General features: G+C 39.3%; 1 protein-coding gene across 2 annotated transcripts in view; it reads left to right on the plus strand.

Annotated features, from left to right (window-relative positions):
• LOC126298974 (ATP-binding cassette sub-family C member 4-like) overlaps nt 1–21651 on the plus strand; it is a 251855-nt gene that overhangs the window by 159087 nt on the left and 71117 nt on the right. For both annotated transcript variants that reach the window (XM_049990595.1, XM_049990594.1), the window contains exons 9-14: nt 3491–3670; nt 5879–6165; nt 6974–7157; nt 9050–9175; nt 12010–12108; nt 16041–16234. In XM_049990595.1, the coding sequence (XP_049846552.1) occupies nt 3491–3670; nt 5879–6165; nt 6974–7157; nt 9050–9175; nt 12010–12108; nt 16041–16234 (1070 nt within the window). The remainder of the gene's footprint in view (nt 1–3490; nt 3671–5878; nt 6166–6973; nt 7158–9049; nt 9176–12009; nt 12109–16040; nt 16235–21651) is intronic.

Consider the following 21651-nt stretch of genomic DNA (forward strand, 5'->3'; position numbering starts at 1 on the left):
AAGAATACCAGGGAGGCTTATACAACATCTATGATCTGTGTATCCAAAATGATACAGAGTTAAATTTTGTGACTTAATAATTTGACCAAACATATGACTCCACTCCCCCCATGAACCATGAACCTTGCCATTGGTGGGGAGGCTTGTGTGCCTCGGCGATACAGATAGCCATACCGTAGGTACAATCACAACGGAGGGGTATCTGTTGAGAGGCCAGACAAACGTGTGGTTCCTGAAGAGGGGCAGCAGCCTTTTCAGTAGTTGCAAGGGCAACAGTCTGGATGATTGACTGATCTGGCCTTGTAACAATAACCAAAACGCCCTTGCTGTGCTGGTACTGCGAACGGCTGAAAGCAAGGGGAAACTACGGCCGTAATTTTTCCCGAGGGCATGCAGCTTTACCTCTTGGGTAAAATATTCTGGAGGTAAAATAGTCCCCCATTCGGATCTCCGGGCGGGGACTACTCAGGAGGATGTCGTTATCAGAAGAAAGAAAACTGGCGTTCTACAGATCGGAGCGTGGAATGGCAGATCCCTTAATCAGGCAGGTAGGTTAGAAAATTTAAAAAGGTAAATGGATAGGTTAAAGTTAAATATAGTGGGAATGAGTGAAGTTCTGTGGCAGGAGGAACAAGACTTCTGGTCAGGTGACTACAGGGTTATAAACACAAAATCAAAAAGGCGTAATGCAGGAGTAGGTTTAATAATGAATAGGAAAATAGGAATGCGGGTAAGCTACTACAAACAGCATAGTGAACGCATTATTGTGGCCAAGATAGATATGAAGCCCATACCTACTACAGTAGTACAAGTTTATATGCCAACTAGCTCTGCAGATGACGAAGAAATTGAAGAAATATATGATGAAATAAAAGAAATTATTCAGATAGTGAAGGGAGATGAAAATTTAATAGTCATGGGTGACTGGAGTTCGAGTGTAGGAAAAGGGAGAGAAGGAATCCTAGTAGGTGGATATGGATTGGGGATAAGGAATGAAAGAGGAAGCTGCCTGGTAGAATTTTGCACAGAGCACAACTTAATCATAGCTAACACTTGGTTCAAGAATCATGAAAGAAGGTTGTATACATGGAAGAACCCTGGAGATACTAAAAGGTATCATATAGATTATATAATGGTAAGACAGAGATTTAGGAACCAGGTTTTAAATTGTAAGACATTTCCAGGGGCATATGTGGACTCTGACCACAATCTACTGGTTATGACCTGTAGATTAAAACTGAAGAAACTGCAAAAAGGTGGGAATTTAAGGAGATGGGACCTGGATAAACTGAAAGAACCAGAGGTTGTATAGAGTTTCAGGGAGAGCATAAGGGAACACTTGACAGGAATGAGGGAAAGAAGTACAGTAGAAGAAGAATGGGTGGCTTTGAGGGATGAAGTAGTGAAGGCAGCAGATGATCAAGTAGGTAAAAAGTCGAGGTCTAGTAGTAATCCTTTGGTAACAGAAGAAATATTGAATTTAATTGATGAAAGGAGAAAATATAAAAATGCAATAAATGAAGCAGGCAAAAAGGAATACAAATGCCTAAAAATGAGATCAACAGGAAGTGCAAAATGGCTAAGCACGGATGGCTAGAGGACAAATGTAAGGATGTAGAGGCTTATCTCACTAGGGGTAAGATAGATACTGCCTACAGGAAAATTAAAGAGACCTTTGGAGATAAGAGAACCACTTGTATGAACGTCAAGACCTCAGATGGAAACCCAGTTATAAGCAAAGAAGGGAAAGCAGAAAGGTGGAAGGAGTATATAGAGGGTCTATACAAGGGCAATGTACTTGAGGACAATATTATGGAAATGGAAGAGGATGTAGATGAAGATGAAATGGGAGATACGATACTGCGGTAAGAGTTTGACAGAGCACTGAAAGACCTGAGTCGAAACAAGGCCCCCAGAGTAGACAACATTCCATTAGAACTACTTATGGCCTTGGGAGAGCCAGTCTTGACAAAACTCTACCATCTGGTGAGCAAGATGTATGAAACAGGCGAAATACCCCCAGACTTCAAGAAGAAAATAATAATTCCAATCCCAAAGAAAGCAGGTGTTGACAGATGTGAAAATTACCTAACAATCAGTATAATAAGCCATTGGTGCAAAATACTAACACGAATTCTTTACAGACGAATGGAGAAACTAGTAGAAGCCGACCTCGGGGAAGATCAGTTTGGATTCCGTAGAAATACTGGAACACGTGAGGCAATACTGACCTTACGACTTATCTTAGAAGAAAGATTAAGGAAAGGCAAACCTATGTTTCTAGCATTTGTAGACTTATAGAAAGCTTTTGACAATGTTGACTGGAATGCTCTCTTTCAAATTCTAAAGGTTGCAGGGGTAAAATACAGGGAGCGAAAGCCTTTTTACAATTTGTACAGAAACCAGATGGCAGTTATAAAGAGTCGAGGGACATGAAAGGAAAGCAGTGGTTGGGAAGGGAGTAAGACAGGTTTGTAGCCTCTCTCCGATGTTATTCAATCTGTATATTGAGCGAGCAGTGAAGGAAACAATAGAAAAATTCGGAGTAGGTATTAAAATCCATGGAGAAGAAATAAAAACTGTGAGGTTCGCCGATGAAATTGTAATTCTGTCAGAGACAGCAAAGGACTTGGAAGAGCAGTTGAATGGAATAGACAGTGTCTTGAGAGGAGTATATAAGATGAACATCAACAAAAGCAAAACGAGGATAAATGAATGTAGTCTAATTAAGTCGGGTGATGCTGAGGGAATTAGATTAGGAAATGAGACTCTTAAAGTAGGAAATGAGTTTTGCTATTTGGGGAGCAAAATAACTGATGATGGTCGGAGTAGAGAGGATATAAAATGTAGACTGGCAATGGCAAGGAAAGCGTTTCTGAAGAAGAGGAATTTGTTAACATCGAGTATACATTTAAGTATCAGGAAATCATTTCTGAAAGTATTTGTATGGAGTGTAGCCATGTATGGAAGTGAAACATGGATGATAAATAGTTTGGACAAGAAGAGAATAGAAGCTTTTGAAATGTGGTGCTACAGAAGAATGCTGAAGATTAGATGGGTAGATCACATAACTAATGAGGAAGTATGGAATAGGATTGGGGAGAAGAGAAGTTTGTGGCACAACTTGACCAGAAGAAGGGATCGGTTGGTAGGACACATTCTGAGGCATCAAGGGATCACCAATTTAGTATTGGAGGGCAGCGTGGAGGGTAAAAATCGTAGAGGGAGACCAAGAGGTGAACACAGTAAGCAGATTCAGAAGTATGTCGGTTGCAGTAGGTACTGGGAGACGAAGAAGCTTGCACAGGATAGAGTAGCATGGAGAGCTGCATCAAACCAGTCTCAGGACTGAAGACAACAACAACAACAACATGACTCCACTGTCATAAGAATAAATTTTACAACAAAATAAGGAAAAATAATAATATAAAATATATATTTCTTGCTTATGCAGTATAGAATTATATTTCCCTATCTTTCCATTTTTCAGGAATTTCTTGATAAACGAGAGGAATTGTCTGTAGATGAAGAAGGTGTTGGTAAAGGAGAAATTAGAATGGACCATGCAACAGCCTGCTGGAGTGCACCACAAGAAACTCTAAATGATGTGTCCATGCATGTACTGCCTGGCAGCTTATGTGCTGTAATTGGGCCTGTGGGAAGTGGAAAGGTCAGTAAACTCTGATCTGTCAGCTGATTTTGTGATTATCAAAAAATAGATTCACTATTAAGTAAATTAACTTGCAATTTCATTGGAACTTAAAACTGTGGAAAGATTACATTAGAGATTACATATCTGATCATTTCATAGACCCATAGTGAGAATTCAGTTATGTATTTTCCACAAGGAACTTAATACATGCATAATTTTCTGTTACAAATCCATATTATAGATGAGAAAACCTTTGTTTTTTCTATGTCTAATTATTTAGTTTCTAAGATGCTGTAATATTCAACAATATGCTATATTTTAAATTTTACCTCACTAGATATAAGAGTTTTCTGAGTATCATACCATGTCTTCACGTAAAAAAATATGCTGGAGAAACCAACTTTTGGCCACTGTAATCTGAAATGTTGGTTCCTCCATTACAGTACCAACTGTACCACATCATAATGTATTATGACGTGGTACAATACTCAGAAAACTTTTATGTCAACTTTCTCCGGCTGTGGGAGCTATGCAGTTACTTTTTCCTCTCTAGTTAGCCACAGAAAACAACTGATATTGCACACAACTGTAAAAAAAAAACCTATCATACACATTGCAGAATTGTCTGCAAGATCAATAGAAACTCCTTTGTAACTAACCACTGGAATCCGTGACTAAATACAGTCTGTAAAATGAGGTATACAAAGTCTGACATGCAGCATGTGCTGCACAGAATATATTACTCATATTGTATGATAACATAATGTTTAATATAGAAATACCTCATACAATTGTATCTCAAAGTGGCTGCATTCCATTTGATGAGATAAAACACTGTGATTAGTTAGTTGTTCAACCCATTTCAACTTTTTGTTCCTACCCTCCAGTCACTCACTCTTTCTCCTTATCCTGACATTTCTACTCAACACTCATCTCAAGCTGTGAAACATGTCTCAAAGCTGAAACACTTCTCTAGTAATGTGACCTATTCTCTGCACTGATTTCTTGTTTGTCCTTCTAATTTTCCCCCTACTTCTTTCTGTACAATGTTTCATGCCAATTAAATTTAAATAACCTTAATATTTCATTATGTTACTACAGGCATTGTTTTATTCTTTTGTATTTCAAATGAGTATTACGTATTTATTTACTAGTGTTTATTTAAACAGTAGTTGTACCATAGATTTTTCTGCAGCTGATTATCTTCCAATTCTTTTTAACTATCTAATGATTACTGGAATCCCCATTTCTTCATTATAGTAGTTGTTCTAGAAGATTATTGGCATCTTTAATATTACAGATGACCCAGAAAGGGCCTTCTTTAAAATATAATTTCTTGTTTAAACACAGCGCGTTTGAAAAAGATTTGTCTAATTTCACAAGAATATATCTTTGACATAAAAAATAATAAAAATAAATAAAGAACCAAATGAATGAAGACAGAAACTTGGAGTGGATTTTGACTCACACATCAAAACAAAAAGTTTACCTTTCTGCCAACTGTAAGTTGCAGGGTCATATGGATGCAGGTAGGAGTCTCCCTGGTGCCGCTAGCTCATCTGCTCACTCATATGATTTGATATGGTGATGATGCAACATCAAAAGACATTTTGCATTTTCCATTTCAACAGGTTTAATTCATTTGCAACTGTGTTGTGTGATTACGGTCAAGAGTACTGTGTTTCACATCCAACAGCTAAAAGCATTTGATGATGGTAACAGCAATTTTAATGTCATATGGTCTCACAGTGTATTAATTATTTTTCTTTGTGGGGATTTGTGAAGGACTTCATCTATGTGGCTCATCTTTCAACAACTGTGGATGAACTGCTGTGTTACATTGCTACAGCGGTGAAAGCAGGAATCCCAGAAATGGGACCAGTGTGACTATTATCCAGACTTTTTTATGCAAATTATGGAGGATACATTGAATATTTGTGAAAGATAAATGAAAATTTTGATCCTAAATGCAATTGTGAAAAGTCTTCCAATGTATGTGCATGCATGTAAAAGATATATTGTTATAAAGTTAACTGGTCCTTTTGGAAATAAAACTGAAGCTTCTATCTTCATTCATCTATAAGATATAATCTTGTGAACGAGAATAAATTTTTTTGAAACACCCTACATTTATTAGCGTTAATGAAGGATCATTTATTATATAATAGACTGGCAAAACATTTTATTTTTACTTTGCAAACTGATAAGTATTTTACTTGATTGCAGAGTTCTCTTCTTTACTCAATTCTTGGAGAATTACGGTTGAAAAATGGATCAGTTGCTCGTAGAGGTACAGTAGCTTACGTAAATCAAGAGCCGTGGGTTTTCACAGGAACTGTAAAGCAAAATATTCTATTTGGACAGCCGTTTGACAGCCATAAATACAAAGAAATAGTCAGAGTGTGTTTCTTAGAAAGGGATTTCCAGTTGCTGCCAAAAGGAGATGAAACCATAGTAGGAGGAAGAGGCATTAATCTTAGTGGAGGACAGCGAGCACGAATTAATCTGGCAAGGTAATAAATTCCTCTTGTAATTAAAAAATACTAATCAACTATTTTGCTGAACTATAAACACAAATAAGACAAGATGTTGGGGATTTTACTTATAGATAAAGAAATTTCTAGTTCAAATTCAGAAACCATGGAAATTAAATTAATCAATAACTTGTGTTTCCATTATAAGTATTTTTTTCAATGAAATTGTACATAACAGACTAACTATGATGTAGAGAGAAACAGATTCAAAATAATCAAGTACCTTGTTCACATTTCATAGCACTGACTATTTTCATATAGGAGTTGGAGCTTTATGTCTATGTTACTGTACTTATTACAATAAAGTTATATTATTGTGGTGTTTCTGTTGAGGGTCACAGTTAGATACTAAAAATAAATTTTAATTAATATCAGTAAGCTTTTACAGCAATATAACTTTAGAATTCATGTTGAAAAGGATAGTTGCTACTCACCATGTAGTGGAGATGCTGAGTCTCACATAGGCACAACAAAAAGACTGTCAGCAAGTAAGGTTTTGTCCAAAAAGGTCTTGTGTGTGATGTCTCATTCTCATTCTGATGGAGGCCTTTTTGGCCAAAAGCTTACTTGCTGACAGTCTTTTTGTTGTCCCTATCTGTAACTCAGCATCTCCACTCTATGGTGAGTAGTAACTAAGCTTTTCATAATACTGTCATTACTTCATACTGGATTTTCCACTGTTTGAGTTTACTTAAGAATTTATACAATGTTTCACCACAGCTGCATTCAATTTGGATTTTATATTTTCACTGAAACAATTTTCTATTTTTCTTCTTCTTTTCTTCAGGGCTGTATACAGCAATGCTGACATTTATCTTTTAGATGATCCTTTATCAGCAGTTGACACGCATGTTGGAAAACATCTGTTCAATGAATGTATATGTGGGTATTTAGAACAAAAAACCAGGATTTTAGTGACACATCAGCTGCAGTACCTCCAGAAAGCAGATCATATTGTAATTCTGAATAATGTAAGTTCTATACTATACCATAATTATGTACAAAGTTATTATATCTAAAAATTACTTTTCTATTCTAATTCTGAAAATTTAATTGATAACTCCAATAATGTGTGTAAATAAGGAAGTATTCTGTGTGGATACACTGATGGAATCTCATAGGATGATTTACTATGCAATTAGTATTGCAATTGTACAAAATCCTTGATTTTCACAAGTCATCTTACCACATAATAATACACACTAATCAGCCAAAACATGGCCACCTGCTTAATAGAGTGTAGGTCCACCTTTGGAATTCAATACCACTTTGATTCTATGTGGCATGGATTTGACCAGCCCTTATGGGCATGGAACTGGCACTAAGTATAGTCCCAAGATGAGTTCCATCAGCTTCAGATAAGGTGAATTTAGAGGACAAGACATCAGTGTAAGCTCACTGTAATACCTCTAAAACCACTTTAGTGTGATTCTGGTCTTGTGACACTGATAGTTATCCTGATGGAAGATACCATCATGCACAGGGAAGACATCAAGCATGAGAGGGTGCAAGCAGTCTGCAATAATGATCATGTAGTCCATAGCTGTCAAGGTGCCTATGATTACTGTCATACTACACGAATAACATAATACTGTTCCCACGATGCAGTATCTGTGGTGCAGTGCATGTTTCAAGCAGCTGTTCTCATGGACGATAGCATGATACACAGTCCTATCTCAGAGTTCCTGTGCCTACTGCAATTATAATTGACAATGTGACATTGTCAATGTGGGAACACAAAGGGGTCATCTGCTGCACTCTGTCATCAGATCTGCCTCAGACTGCTGTCTATCCTACTTTATAGAGTGGAAATTCAACATTCCATTAGCTACTCATCGTTTCACCATTCTTCAACCTCATTCCATAGATCCTAATGACAGCAGCACATGAACAGTTGACAGCTCCTTGAAAAATGTTAAATTCCTGGGCTGAATCTAGTGACATATTTGAGTGTAATGCAGATGGCACTGGTAATGTGCACTATCCTCAGTAATGATGTAGTGGACAAGAAGAGGAATCATCAAATACCCTAAGAATAGGTGAATGGTTAAACATGCAATTCCAGCTTAGGTAGTGCGTGTACCGGAAACAGTTAATTGTATTTTTGAAGTAAATAATATGATGCTGAAATATATGGAAAAGTAGTTGCTTATCAGCAGCAAAAAAGAAGTACTTTAACTTATGCAGAAATAACATATAAACAAAGGCAAACAAAAAATTGCTGTTCAATGTCATGTTCGTGAAATTTCGAAAACATATATTTTATTGGAAAAATGGTAGGAGATAAGCAAAAGTTAAAATTATCAAATGGAAATACACATTTACTCAGGGTGGCAACATGTAATGCACTCATGAACATTGTTGAATATCATTTTTTTGGTGGTCCAGGTGTTGTAGTGTGGGGAGGCATAATGTTATATGGCCATACTGACCTCCAAAGCTTTGAACATGGTACACACACACACACCAGTCAATACTATTGTGACACTTAACTCCTTCCCCATGTGCATCTTTTCAGAGGTGCATTTGGCCCTGACTTTTGTATTATGCAGGGGACATCATAAATAGTGATGCCTTTAATGTAGTTATTGTCTTTGAATAAAAGTTTTATTTCTGTTCATCTCATTGCATATTTCTCTCAGTTATCTTCTTTGCTATACTGTAGGTGTTCTTTCTTTGTACGGTTCAAGTGTCATCAAGCTATGTTACTTGGCAATGACACCTCATATGAAAGTTACTTTCACCCTTAAATTTTGCACACCAGTGTAGTTGAAAGTGTATACATACATCAATGAGACATGTCCAATAACATATTCATTGATTATCAGATTTTGGTATTCTCATATATTACTTCATGTTTCAGGGAAGTGTTGAGACACAAGGTAGCTTTGGTGACATAGTGTCAAGTGGCCTTAATTTTGCAAAACTACTATCAGATAAAGATGATCCTGATGAAGAAAATGATGGTGATCAAATGCTTGGAAAAGTTGTAAGTATGAAACCAAGAACATTATGTTTATTTGAGTACATAGCTGTTCAAAATATTTTGCACCACCCTAATCATTTGCAGAGTTTGTGTTTCTTTTGACCAGAAACCTCTTTTGAATACAGTAAATTGCTACATACAGCCACTTGTGTAATGAAGGTACAACTAAATCTGAACTCTCGGTGCAATTCATTAGAACACACCATATCTTGAATTGTGAGTGGACCATGCAGCTTGTATATAATGTTCTGCATGCCCCAAAGAATCATTTCAGGCACAGATTATGTATGCGCTGTCACATTATTTCAAGAAGGGTTTCAGCATCTAAAATTGGTGTTCACTGTTGTAATGTCATGTGAACATTCAGCTATCATTGTGAGGTACAAAACATTGAAGGTCTGCCTTATAGTGGTCATCCATAGTCAACAACACCAGCTAAGGGATGCTAACTATAGACTGTGGCTCATAAGTACATGGAAGAGAATGCAACAGAACTATGTGCTTTCATTTCGGAGGCTACTGAGGATGCTGTGTTGATCCAGGCTGCATATAATTAATCATCTCTACACAACCAATTTGGCCTCAAGGCATCCATTATGAACAAAAGTGCATGTGCATATTGCATATACCTCATGAACATCTACATCATCATAAGTACCTTCCCCACATTCTGGCTGAGCTAATGAGGGCTACAGTGAAATAGCTGGACAGGTCTGAGCAGTAATGGCAACTGTATACTTAGGAGGATGCAAGCATGTTACAGTGCACGGGTTTAAACAACATAGTACTCAGTGCTACCCAGCATCAGATTTTGATTTCACAGATTTGAATTTTTGAACAGAAATTTATTTATTTATTAACCATAACTAGTGACACAGTATGGTGCCAAAAGGCATGAATAGCTTCTGTACAGAAAGTCAGACTTTGGGCTTCTAACACTCTCATTGCTAAGTCAGCCTATTTGTCTGTTTTGCGCCTGCATTCTATGTGGCCATGACAATGAACAACGTGTCTGTCCATATGAATGGCCACTAACAAATTTTGGCCAAGAGACAGCTGAACCACCCAGTTGGTGAACATGCTGACCAACACAATGCTCTTCACTTCAATGACTGCTTCACATTCAGCATCAAAATCAGCTTTTCTGAATTGCACAGGTGGGAACTCTCCTTGCTATATATACTAATTTCCCGTGAACCCCCTGAACTCAACCTCTGATAGTTCTTGTCCTTGACCCATCTATCCCCTTCCCTGCTCCCAATCCAGCACTAAACAGCCTTCGATTTCACCAACACAGTCACTAGTCTTTCTACCCCTCCTCAACATCTCTTCTTTTCCACTCTCCTCCTCAGCCCCCCCCCCCCCTCACCCGCCACCTCTGCCCCCCCCCCCAAGCCCCACAAGCAGCATTATACCTTCACCCACCCCCATCCTGCTATCCCTCCCCCTCCACACCACACCCTTCTCCTTAGATGCACCACCCACAGATTGCTTCTTCCATCAGGCATAGTTGCTGTATGCAATCCAGCCTCAGTGGCCAGAGACAGCAGTCTTGTATGTGTGAGTTGTGCTTGTGTGAAAGACTGTGTTTTTTTCTACTTTTAAGAAGGGCTTTTAGCTGAAAGCTCAAATGGATAGCAGTCTTTTAGTTGTTCCTGTCTGCAACTCAGTGTTTTCTCTGTATGGTGAGTAACAACCGATCTTCTCATAATATTGTCATATAAAAATGATTTCATATGTTCTGGAATGTACACAAAGAAAGAAGAGAGCACTTAAATTACTTTTAATCACTGATTTGCCCCTCAGAGTCAGCTTTAAAGAAGGGATATTGGTTTCTGTTATTAAAATAAATCATTGTGTTAACAAAAATCCTATATTCAGAATGAAGTGTGGGTTGTGAGCTGAGTGGAGAAGTATCAGGCTAAAATTCCAAAGATTCAGGTTTCAATCATCAGTCACCTAGAGAATTTTTTCTGTAATTGCCACATCTTTAGTCTCTGCTGAAAATGGCATGTAGCACATGGTTCAGAGTCTCCTTTACACTGTAGGCTCATTATGACTGGATAAGTTAGTACAAAGGTTTGAGGAAAACAATGGTCTACCATCTATAATAGGACCTTGCCTGGGGTGTCAAACCAGCCTTCTGGTTGAGGATGCAAGATTAAGATGTAAGACTACAGATGAAACAGGGTTTTTCATCTGAGTTGAAACAAGGGAAGAGAGAGAGAGTAAAGAATCAAAGGAAAAGATTTAAGATAAAAGTACTGAGAGTAGGTTTAGATTAGGTGCACTGTTTGTCATGTTTACCTGCAGTGAGTAGATCCTTGAAAATGTGAAACATGGCATGCAAATAAAAAAAAGTATGGTATAGGGCAACCAAAGTAGGATGTTATATGTGGATCACTTTCTCTACAATCCAGCAGTGTAATTGCCCTGAAGGAGCACCACTATAAAGCTGGTTGATACGTCCATTTTATAATTATTTGTCGAGTTTTACAATGACATGGATTTTAATCCAGTTGATACCTATACGCATACAATATGCTTTTATAAAAGAACTAATATCTTTCCACATACCTTAAGTGAAATTATCTGACATTTTTACTGGTATTTGGCAGCCCTCCACCCTCCTTCCACATCCCTTTTTTGTCATTTACAGGTACTTTTGGAAATACTTCATACACTCTTTCACAGGTTCTGAATAACTATTTTTAAAAAAGTGAAAATTATGTACAGAATTTTAATTTTGATTTTATGTGCAGTAAAGTAATCGATTTATTAAATCACCAGAGAAGAGTATATTGCACATTTTTATTGTTTTTCCATTCATGTGACAGGAAGAAAGGCTCATCAGACGTTCAGTGCGGATCGGCTCTAAGAGGAACACTGATGTCCATGTTCCAAACAGAGGAGATACATCTGAATTAGCTGAAGTGGTAAGTATAGCTCATGGAAATTATAAGCCTCCTAAGTTATCCTTAGAATGTTAAAAGAATCTACCTATAAGATATGATGCAATTAACACATGGTATTCTCTTATGTAAATGATTAAGACAAGTTACTTCATATCAGACAATCATAGTCAAAATATGTTTGAAATACATTTTTATTTAACATCTGGAGTGGAAGAAGGGGCGGGGGGCCATGAAATAAAGAGAGAAACCAGTAACTTGCCCATGCACATGTGTGTTCATCTGATCTGCATATCTGTACGTGCAAATAGGAAAAATGAAAGAAGTAATTCTCATACAAACATGTGACTGCGGGAAATTTTGGAACAAAGACTTAGCAAGATTGACAGATAAATTACTACTTTATTATCAGAAGACAGAATTGAAACTGAGAGAAATACAGACATAAGTTATCTGATGATGGCCTAAGAAGCCAAAAGCTAGTTCATAACAAATTATTGAATAAATATTATTGTGTAACATTAATACTGTGCATGCAGGTTTTAATATGTATATTTTCCTCCAAGGACCTATGGAATATTCCATAAATATTATAAGAATGAGAAAACAGACCAGGTAAACAATGTAGAACAAGTTTATTAAATTTTCAAGAACACAAACCTCCTTCATGGAGTTAAAAGTTACCCACAAATGAAAGTGTGTTTGGTACTTTGAAGCACAACAAGGAAGGCAAAAAATGATTAACTGGCCAAAGGGCAAAGTGAATAACAAAAAAGTTTCAAACTCAGATTCACTTGGAATGTTCTGGAGTTAATAACGCAAGTAGTCATGGTCTTGACAAAGGGAATCCATGTGCCCTTAACTAGCATAAGGCCAAGTCTGAAGAAGTAAATTCGCCACCCTATGCTCAGTAGGGATTATAAGTTAAACATGGCATGGTGACTGTCCAATGAAGGTTCCTTAGCAAGAGCTATGATTAATGGACCACTACTGTAGTTGGCATCTGGCCTAGAGAACTTGAAGGAATAACTGGTTCAACAGCTGAGACAGAACTGTCATTCTGTGATTGAGCTGTGGCATAAATACTGCCACTGTGTAGGGATAAGGCACAGCCTGTTAGTGTGCATGTAACATTGTCTTGGAAAATACTTACCAAAATATGAGACAAGCATGGACCAGTATTTGGCATGCAAGCACTTGTGCCTGTTGTGGCAGATGATGCCTGAAGCATGACTACGTAAGCGATGCAAGTGTGTCGCAGGTCTCTATCTTGTAGGAGGAATGCAGCATCCCTTCCCACAGGGCACACATGTTGAAGTCATATTAGTGAAGAGTGATGGTTGCGACTCTATCTCCCCTCGTTTCTGAGCTGTGGCAGCTCTGTCAGGATACATAGGGTGAGGAAGTGTCTGCTCTGAGGAAGTGATGTCAGAGATGGCCTGCAGCCATGTCCATGGGCTAGGGTCCTGGTGCAGGCACTTTTGGAGCAGTTGGCAAGACTGGCAGCAGTCAAGGAGCAAGCTATCTGGAGTGAATCAGCAATGATACCAAATTTTGTTATAGATATATTTTATGCAGATGGCTGATGGTGTGGTGTAAGAGGAACATTGACATAACTTGGTAAAATTGCACCCAGAGGATGGCTGCGAGGGTGAGAGCACCCAAAAGGTAGAAAAACTGTGCCTGGAGAGCATACATGAGCAGAAAAGCACTTGAGCAGTAAACCGACTGTGCCTAGAAGACATAGATGAGTACAAGAGCACTTAAGAAGTAGAACTGTAATGCCTGGAGGGCATAGATGGGTATGGAAGCACTAAGCATGTAAACTGATTGTGCCTGAATGTTATAGATGGGTGTGGGAGCACTCAAGAAATAAGGAAACTTGTGTGTGTGTGTGTGTGTGTGTGTGTGTGTGTGTGTGTGTGTGTGTGTGTGTGTGTGTGTGTATTAGGCATAGAAAGGATATTCATAAAATGTGTGTGTGGATTAGGCACAGGAAAGAGAATCAGAAATTGTGTGTGTAGCAGAGGGTTGTTGGGAGGAGTCACTGTAAGGTCCATGTGTGGTGAAGTATTAGGATGAGGATTCTGGCCATGTGCCAGAAGTAGGAAGCTGCAACAGTACTGGCCAAAGGTGGTTGGTCCTGGATGTGCATTGGGGATGACTGGTGGGTGCCTCTGGTGTCATGATGACACTGGTTAGCTTCTGCTTCATGTTGTGCTAAAAAAGATAAGCCTTGGGGAATCACTTCTATGTTGCAGACAAACGTACTTGTTATCAATTGATACGACAAAAGTTGATAGGTGGTTCTGGAGCCAATGGTGACACTGGAGGTGATGAAAAATTCTTCTGACTAATTATCAGTTGATGGGATGAAATGTTGGGCAGTGGTGCAGAGAAAATGGTGGTGATGAAGCCAATGAAAATGTTTATCCCCATTGCCAATAGTGGGATGAAATGTAGAAGCTGTTGTCAATGGTGAGACAAAAGTTTGAAGCCATCATTAGTGATGGGATGAAACTTTTGAGCCCTGGAGCCAATGGAAAGACTGTCTAAAGGCATGGATGAGAAAGTCAGTTAAAAAAAATACCATTGCCAAATATTCCAGGATGATACATGAAGGTGGGACTGGAGCCAGTGGAGGCACTGGAACCATTACCAACTGGGAGGAAGCTTGGAGTGGAGTCACAGGGCCCATAAAAATCCTCATTGCCAAGTGATAAGGGACAAAACTTCCAGAGGTGGCACTGGAGCTAGTAAAAATGTTCAGCGGTCATTAAATGGTAGGACAAAACACTCACAAATTTTATATTTTCGTCAATAACTGAAATGTTGTGCACTGGTTGAGGTGCAATCAGAACACAGCCAAGGTAAACAAGAACAAGTTTATTAAATATTCAAGAACACAAATTTCGTTCATGGAGTTTTCAGTTACCTACAATGAAAGTACACTTGGTACTTTGAGTGCAAAAAGGAAGGCAAGAAATGATTAACTGGCCAAAGGCCAAAGTGATTAACAAAATAAGGTTCAAGTTCATATTCACTTGGAATGTTCTGGAGTTAATGACACAAGTAGTCATTGTCTCATCAAAGGGAGGCCACTTAGTTGGCATAAGGCTAAAATGTAAAGAAGTAAAGTCACTGTCCTAAGCTTGGTAGGGATTAGAAGTTAAACACAGCATGGCAATTGCTTGCTGAGGGTTCCTTAGCAAGAATTCTCATTGATGGACCACTACTGCAATCAGTATCTCACCCATAGAACTCAAAGGAATTAATGGTTCTATCACTGAGATGAACTGCTGTTCTGTTATTGTGCACTGGCCTAAATACTGTCACTGTGCATCAAAATGACATGGCCTACAAACATGTTGTTGTCTAGGACGTTTACCAACATACGATACAAGTGCAGATCAGGCACTTATGCCTGCTGTGGCAGATGATGCCTGATTTGTGCTACCCACAGGACATGCGTGTGTAGGAGATTGCTGTCTTATAGGAGAGACACAGCAGAAGAGTATCAAAATAAACCACTCGTACAATAGTTCTTGAGTTTTTCTTCTCTTGGGAATTTCAGTTGGCAGTAATTAACTGTTATAAATGGCTAATTTGATTTATAGAAAGAGTTTCAAAGATCCTTAACAGCTTGAATCCCTGAATACATGTTCATATTTTCTAAAGTGATGTTAGAGTAATCTTAGTACTTTTCAATATAAATTCATTTGTCTTGACTGAAATGTAAAGCAGCAGTTAGATTACCAGTTTTGTGCTACTGCTCTTTAGCTCACAGCTCCTAATGCAATGGGTATCATAACACAATATTGTGTTTTCAGGGGGATATTGACAAAGAAGGTAAAACAAACATAATGCATTAGGCAATAAATGACCTTTCTTCCAGTTCTGTAATAAGTCTGGGGTAACAGATTGTGCTAGACTTAAATGTAATTTCTTTTTTAAAGAGTGTGTTGCTGGAAGAAAGTGGTAAGGTGCTTGATGATGACCAGGAAGAAAAAATTGGAGAAGGATTCACATGGTCTACATATTGGCATTATTTCAGAGCAGGAGGAAATGTTTGCACACTTGCAGTCATTCCTTTCTTTTTCTTGATTGCTCAAATTACAACAAGTGGGTCTGACTACTGGTTAACATACTGGTAAGCTCACAAAAAGATTCTCTGTTTAGTAGTTTACATTTAAAGGAGGAGTATGTAGTGTTTTCCATATGAAAAATACAATAAATGAGTAGATGTATGTGTTAACAAATTACCACAGAAATATATTAGTGCCTCACATGACAGTAAATGCCACCTGTAAAAATAACTGGAATCATTTGTAGACATAAGTATAGTTTACTCATATAAATCATAAGTACAATGTCATGTAATAACCTGCTTTTACAGCATAATGTGTAGTATGCTTGTTTACAGTGAAGGAAGGCAGTTCAAGCCACAACTGAATCCACACAATATACTAACAATAGTTAATCTGATAACCTGGCCAATCAGAGATTCAGTTTTAGGTAATCTTCCACAGTTTTCTAAACTAATGCCACGTTGTTTCCCCAGAAATACAACAATCTATCATCAGCTAAAATGTGAATTTACACTGAGCAGAGTCCACTCAGTTTATAGACACAGGGTGCATACTTTCAGCTCTTAACACCCCCCCCCCCCCCCCTCCCCAAGCTCAGAGAGAGATAACATTGTGATAAGCACATGGGATCCTTCAGAAGGAGAGGGGTTCAAATGCTCATCTGTCCATCCAGATTTATGTTTTCCTTTGTTTCTGTAAATAAACTGGAAATTGAAATAAGAACACCGTGAATTCATTGTCCCAGGAAGGGGAAACTTTATTGACACATTCCTGGGGTCAGATACATCACGTGATCACACTGACAGAACCACAGGCACATAGACACAGGCAACAGAGCATGCACAATGTCGGCACTAGTACAGTGTATATCCACCTTTCGCAGCAATGCAGGCTACTATTCTCCCATGGAGACGATTGTAGAGATGCTGGATGTAGTCCTGTGGAACGGCTTGCCATGCCATTTCCACCTGGCGCCTCAGTTGGACCAGCATTCGTGCTGGACGTGCAGACCGTGTGAGACGATGCTTCATCCAGTCCCAAACATGCTCAATGGGGGACAGATCCGGAGATCTTGCTGGCCAGGGTAGTTGACTTACACCTTCTAGAGCACGTTGGGTGGCACGGGATACATGCGGACGTGCATTGTCCTGTTGGAACAGCAAGTTCCCTTGCCGGTCTAGGAATGGTAGAACGATGGGTTTGATGACGGTTTGGATGTACCGTGCACTATTCAGTGTCCCCTCGATGATCACCAGAGGTGTACGGCCAGTGTAGGAGATCGCTCCCCACACCATGTTGCCGGGTGTTGGCCCTGTGTGCCTCGGTCGTATGCAGTCCTGATTGTGGCGCTCGCCTGCACGGCGCCAAACACACATACGACCATCATTGGCACCAAGGCAGAAGCGACTCTCATCGCTGAAGACGACACGTCTCCATTCGTCCCTCCATTCACGCCTGTCGCGACACCACTGGAGGCGGGCTGCTCGATGTTGGGGTGTGAGCGGAAGACAGCCTAACGGTGTGCAGGACTGTAGCCCAGCTTCATGGAGACAGTTGCGAATGGTCCTCGCCGATACCCCAGGAGCAACAGTGTCCCTAATTTGCTGGGAAGTGGCAGTGCGGTCCCCTACGGCACTGCGTAGGATCCTATGGTCTTGGCGTGCATCCGTGCGTCGCTGCGGTCCGGTCCCAGGTCGACGGGCACGTGCACCTTCCGCCGACCACTGGCGACAACATCGATGTACTGTGGACACCTCACACCCCACGTGTTGAGCAATTCGGCGGTACGTCCACCCGGCCTCCCGCATGCCCACTATACGCCCTCGCTCAAAGTCCGTCAACTGCACATACGGTTCACGTCCACGCTGTCGCGGCATGCTACCAGTGTTAAAGACTGCGATGGAGCTCCGTATGCCATGGAAAACTGGCTGACACTGACGGCGGCGGTGCACAAATGCTGCGCAGCTAGCGCCATTCGACGGCCAACACCGCGGTTTCTAGTGTGTCCGCTGTGCCGTGCGTGTGATCATTGCTTGTACAGCCCTCTCGCAGTGTCTGGAGCAAGTATGGTGGGTCTGACACACCGGTGTCAATGTGTTCTTTTTTCCATTTCCTGGAGTGTAGTATAAGCCAATACCAAGCTGGTTCCTTTGAAAACAGTACCCCCAACTTACTTCCCAATCCTTGTCCATTCTGAGCATGTGTTCTGATTCTATTAAACTAATTTGTGTGAGCCACTAAGTCTGAGTAATAGTTTCCCACCATACTATTTAAGAACTAGCAATATCTGGGAGATCCCACACACTCAGTGATTCCTGCACTAGATATACTGCTGTGTGGTTCGTTGTGCATGAAATGTCAGGATACTTAAGATATTGGTTAGCACCATTCATAATAAGGTGCTCCACAACTGTTATGTTTCCCCATTACATCCTGACCATAAGGCCATCAGTGATTACTTACAAAAAAACCTAGAATATACACAGTAAGATAGTACTTTTTTCATCCAAAATAAACACTTCTAATTCTGTAGTTACTGTTACCATTCAAAATAAAATGTTTGTGCATCAGATAAAGTCTTTTTCTATGTGATTGCACAGGGTTTTACTTTGCAACATTAAATAAACCACCAGTTAAGTTTAGTATGCCAATAAGGCTGACCCCCACCAGTGACATGGTCTGCTCTTAGCTAACTGCCATCACTATCGTCCTCAAAAAATGGACCCTACTCCTATTTGTAAATATTTTTCTGCCTGTGATGTCAGATGCTTCACTTTCAATAACATCAATACTTAAAATATTTTTACTAGCTCCAACAGAGCAACTCTCACAAGAATTTTAGGATATACCTTTCTTATCCAAACAGTATGTTTACTGATGAACTTTGTCATGTACTCTCCTCTTCAGGGACAGGAAGAAGTCCATTCTGCTGTTGCAAAGATGTACCTCTCCCCTAAAACTGCATCTTAATTTTTAGTTTCACTGGAAGTATTCCTATGTCACTTTACTAGAACATACAGGACACCTATTTGGCACCTCTCAGGGATTTCGCTGCCACCCACTTTTAGCAGCCTTGATTCTCTCACTGCCATTCCTTCTAACCTTTGTAATATCGGCCAAACATTGTTGCCTCACATGTCACTGAATTTTGCTACTCTGCTTGATTAAAAATTCCGTAATACTCACACCAAATGTTGAATTTAGATGTGGATTGCATCAATAAACTGCAATATCCAAGCTGCTTATTTTAACCCTATTCTACAATTATTTATGGTTAGTACTTTATTCATCTTCAGCAACTGTAAGTACATTTTTTGCAAACATCAACAACCATTGCGCAAAATAAATCTTATTTCTTTACTGGTTTCAGGCTCTTATTGCCTGACTTTGGAAGATTAGAATTATCACTCTATTAGTCAGTGTCCCTAATAAGCTGGTGTATACAGCATAATACTGGAGTCATACAGATCATAGTGCTTGTACAAACATGGCATAAGGACATGAAATGACAAGTGCAGACATCATGCAAGAACTCTTGATGTTTGCACTCATTGTTTGTTGTCCTTGTACCATATTTATACATATACCAAGATATATATGACTGCAGTACTATGTTGCATACACCTGCTTATTTCTAATGCTCACTGATAATGTGGTAATCCTGATTTTCTGAAGAACAACACTAACTACCTGAAAGAAACAAAATTTCTTATGTGCAACTGATTGCCAATTTGTTCAACAAAAACAGATTATGCTTTCCCTCATTTTACGGGATTACATAATATGTCATTGTTGTTGTTGTTGTTTTGGTCTTCAGTCCTAAGACTGGTTTGATGCAGCTCTCCATGCTACTCTATCCTGTGCAAGCTTTTTCATCTCCCAGTACCTACTGCAACCTACATCCTTCTGAATCTGCTTAGTGTATTCATCTCTTGGTCTCCCTCTACAAGTTTTACCTTCCACGGTGCCCTCCAATACTAAATTGGTGATCCCTCGATGCCTCAGAACATGTCCTACCAACCGATCCCTTCTTCTAGTCAAGTTGTGCAACAAACTCCTCTTCTCCCCAATTCTATTCAATACCTCCTCATTAGTTATGTGATCTACCCATCTAATCTTCAGCATTCTTCTGTAGCACCACGTTTCGAAAGCTTCTATTCTCTTCTTGTCCAAACTATTTATTGTCCATGTTTCACTTCCATACATGGCTACACTCCATACAAATACTTTCAGAAACGATGTCCTGACACTGAAATCTACACTCAATGTTAACAAATTTCTCTTCGTCAGAAATGCTTTCCTTGCCATTGCCAGTCTACATATTATATCCTCTCTACTTCGACCATCATCAGTTATTTTGCTCCCCAAATAGCAAAACTTCTTTACTACTTTAAGTGTCTCATTTCCTAATCAAATTCGCGCAGCATCACTCAATTTGATTCGACTAGATTCCATTATCCTAGTTTTGCTTTTGTTGACGTTCATCTTCTATCCTCCTTTCAAGACACTGTCCATTGCGTTCAACTGCTCTTCCAAGTCCTTTGCTGTCTCTGACATAATTACAATGTCATTGGCGAACCTCACAGTTTTTGTTTCTTCTCCAAGGATTTTAATACCTACTCCAAACTTTTCTTTTGTTTTGTTTACTGCTTGCTCAATATACAGATTGAATAATGTTGGGAATAGACTACAACCCTGTCTCACTCCCTTCCCAACCACTGCTTCCAATTCATGTCCCTCGGCTCTTATAACTGCCAACTGGTTTCTGTACAAATTGTAAATAGCTTTTTGCTCCCTGTATTTTACCCCTGCCACCTTCAGAATTTGGAAGAGAGTATTCCAGTCAACATTGTCAAAAGCTTTCTCTAAGTCTACAAATGCTAGAAATGTAGGTTTGCCTTTCCTTAATCTATTTCTTCTAAGATAAGTCGTAGGGTCAGTATTGCCTCATGGGTTCCAACATTTCTACGGAATCCAAACTGATCTTCCCTGAGGTCATCTTCTACAAGTTTTTCCATTCATCTGTAAATAATTTGCATTATTATTTTGCAGCCGAGACTTATTAAACTGATAGCTCACTATTTTTCACATCTGTCAACACATGCTTTCTTTGGGATTGGAATTATTATATTCTTCTTGAAGTCTGCGGGTATTTTGTCTTTCTCATATATCTTGCTCACCACATGGTAGAGTTTTGTCAGGACTGGCTCTCCCAAGGCTGTCAGTAGTTCTAATGGAATGTTGTCTTCTCCCGGGGACTTGTTTCGACTCAGGTCTTTCAGTGCTCTGTCGAACTCTTCACGCAGTATCATATCTTTCATTTCATCTTCATCTACATCCTCTTCCATTTCCATAATATTGTCCTCAAGTATATCACCCTTGTATAGACCCTCTTTATACTCCTCCCACCTTTCTGCTTTCCCTTCTTTGCTTAGAACTGGGTTTCCATCTGAGCTCTTGATGTTCATACAAGTGGTTC

Source organism: Schistocerca gregaria, chromosome X (assembly GCF_023897955.1).
Source record: "Schistocerca gregaria isolate iqSchGreg1 chromosome X, iqSchGreg1.2, whole genome shotgun sequence".
Lineage (NCBI taxonomy): Eukaryota > Metazoa > Arthropoda > Insecta > Orthoptera > Acrididae > Schistocerca > Schistocerca gregaria.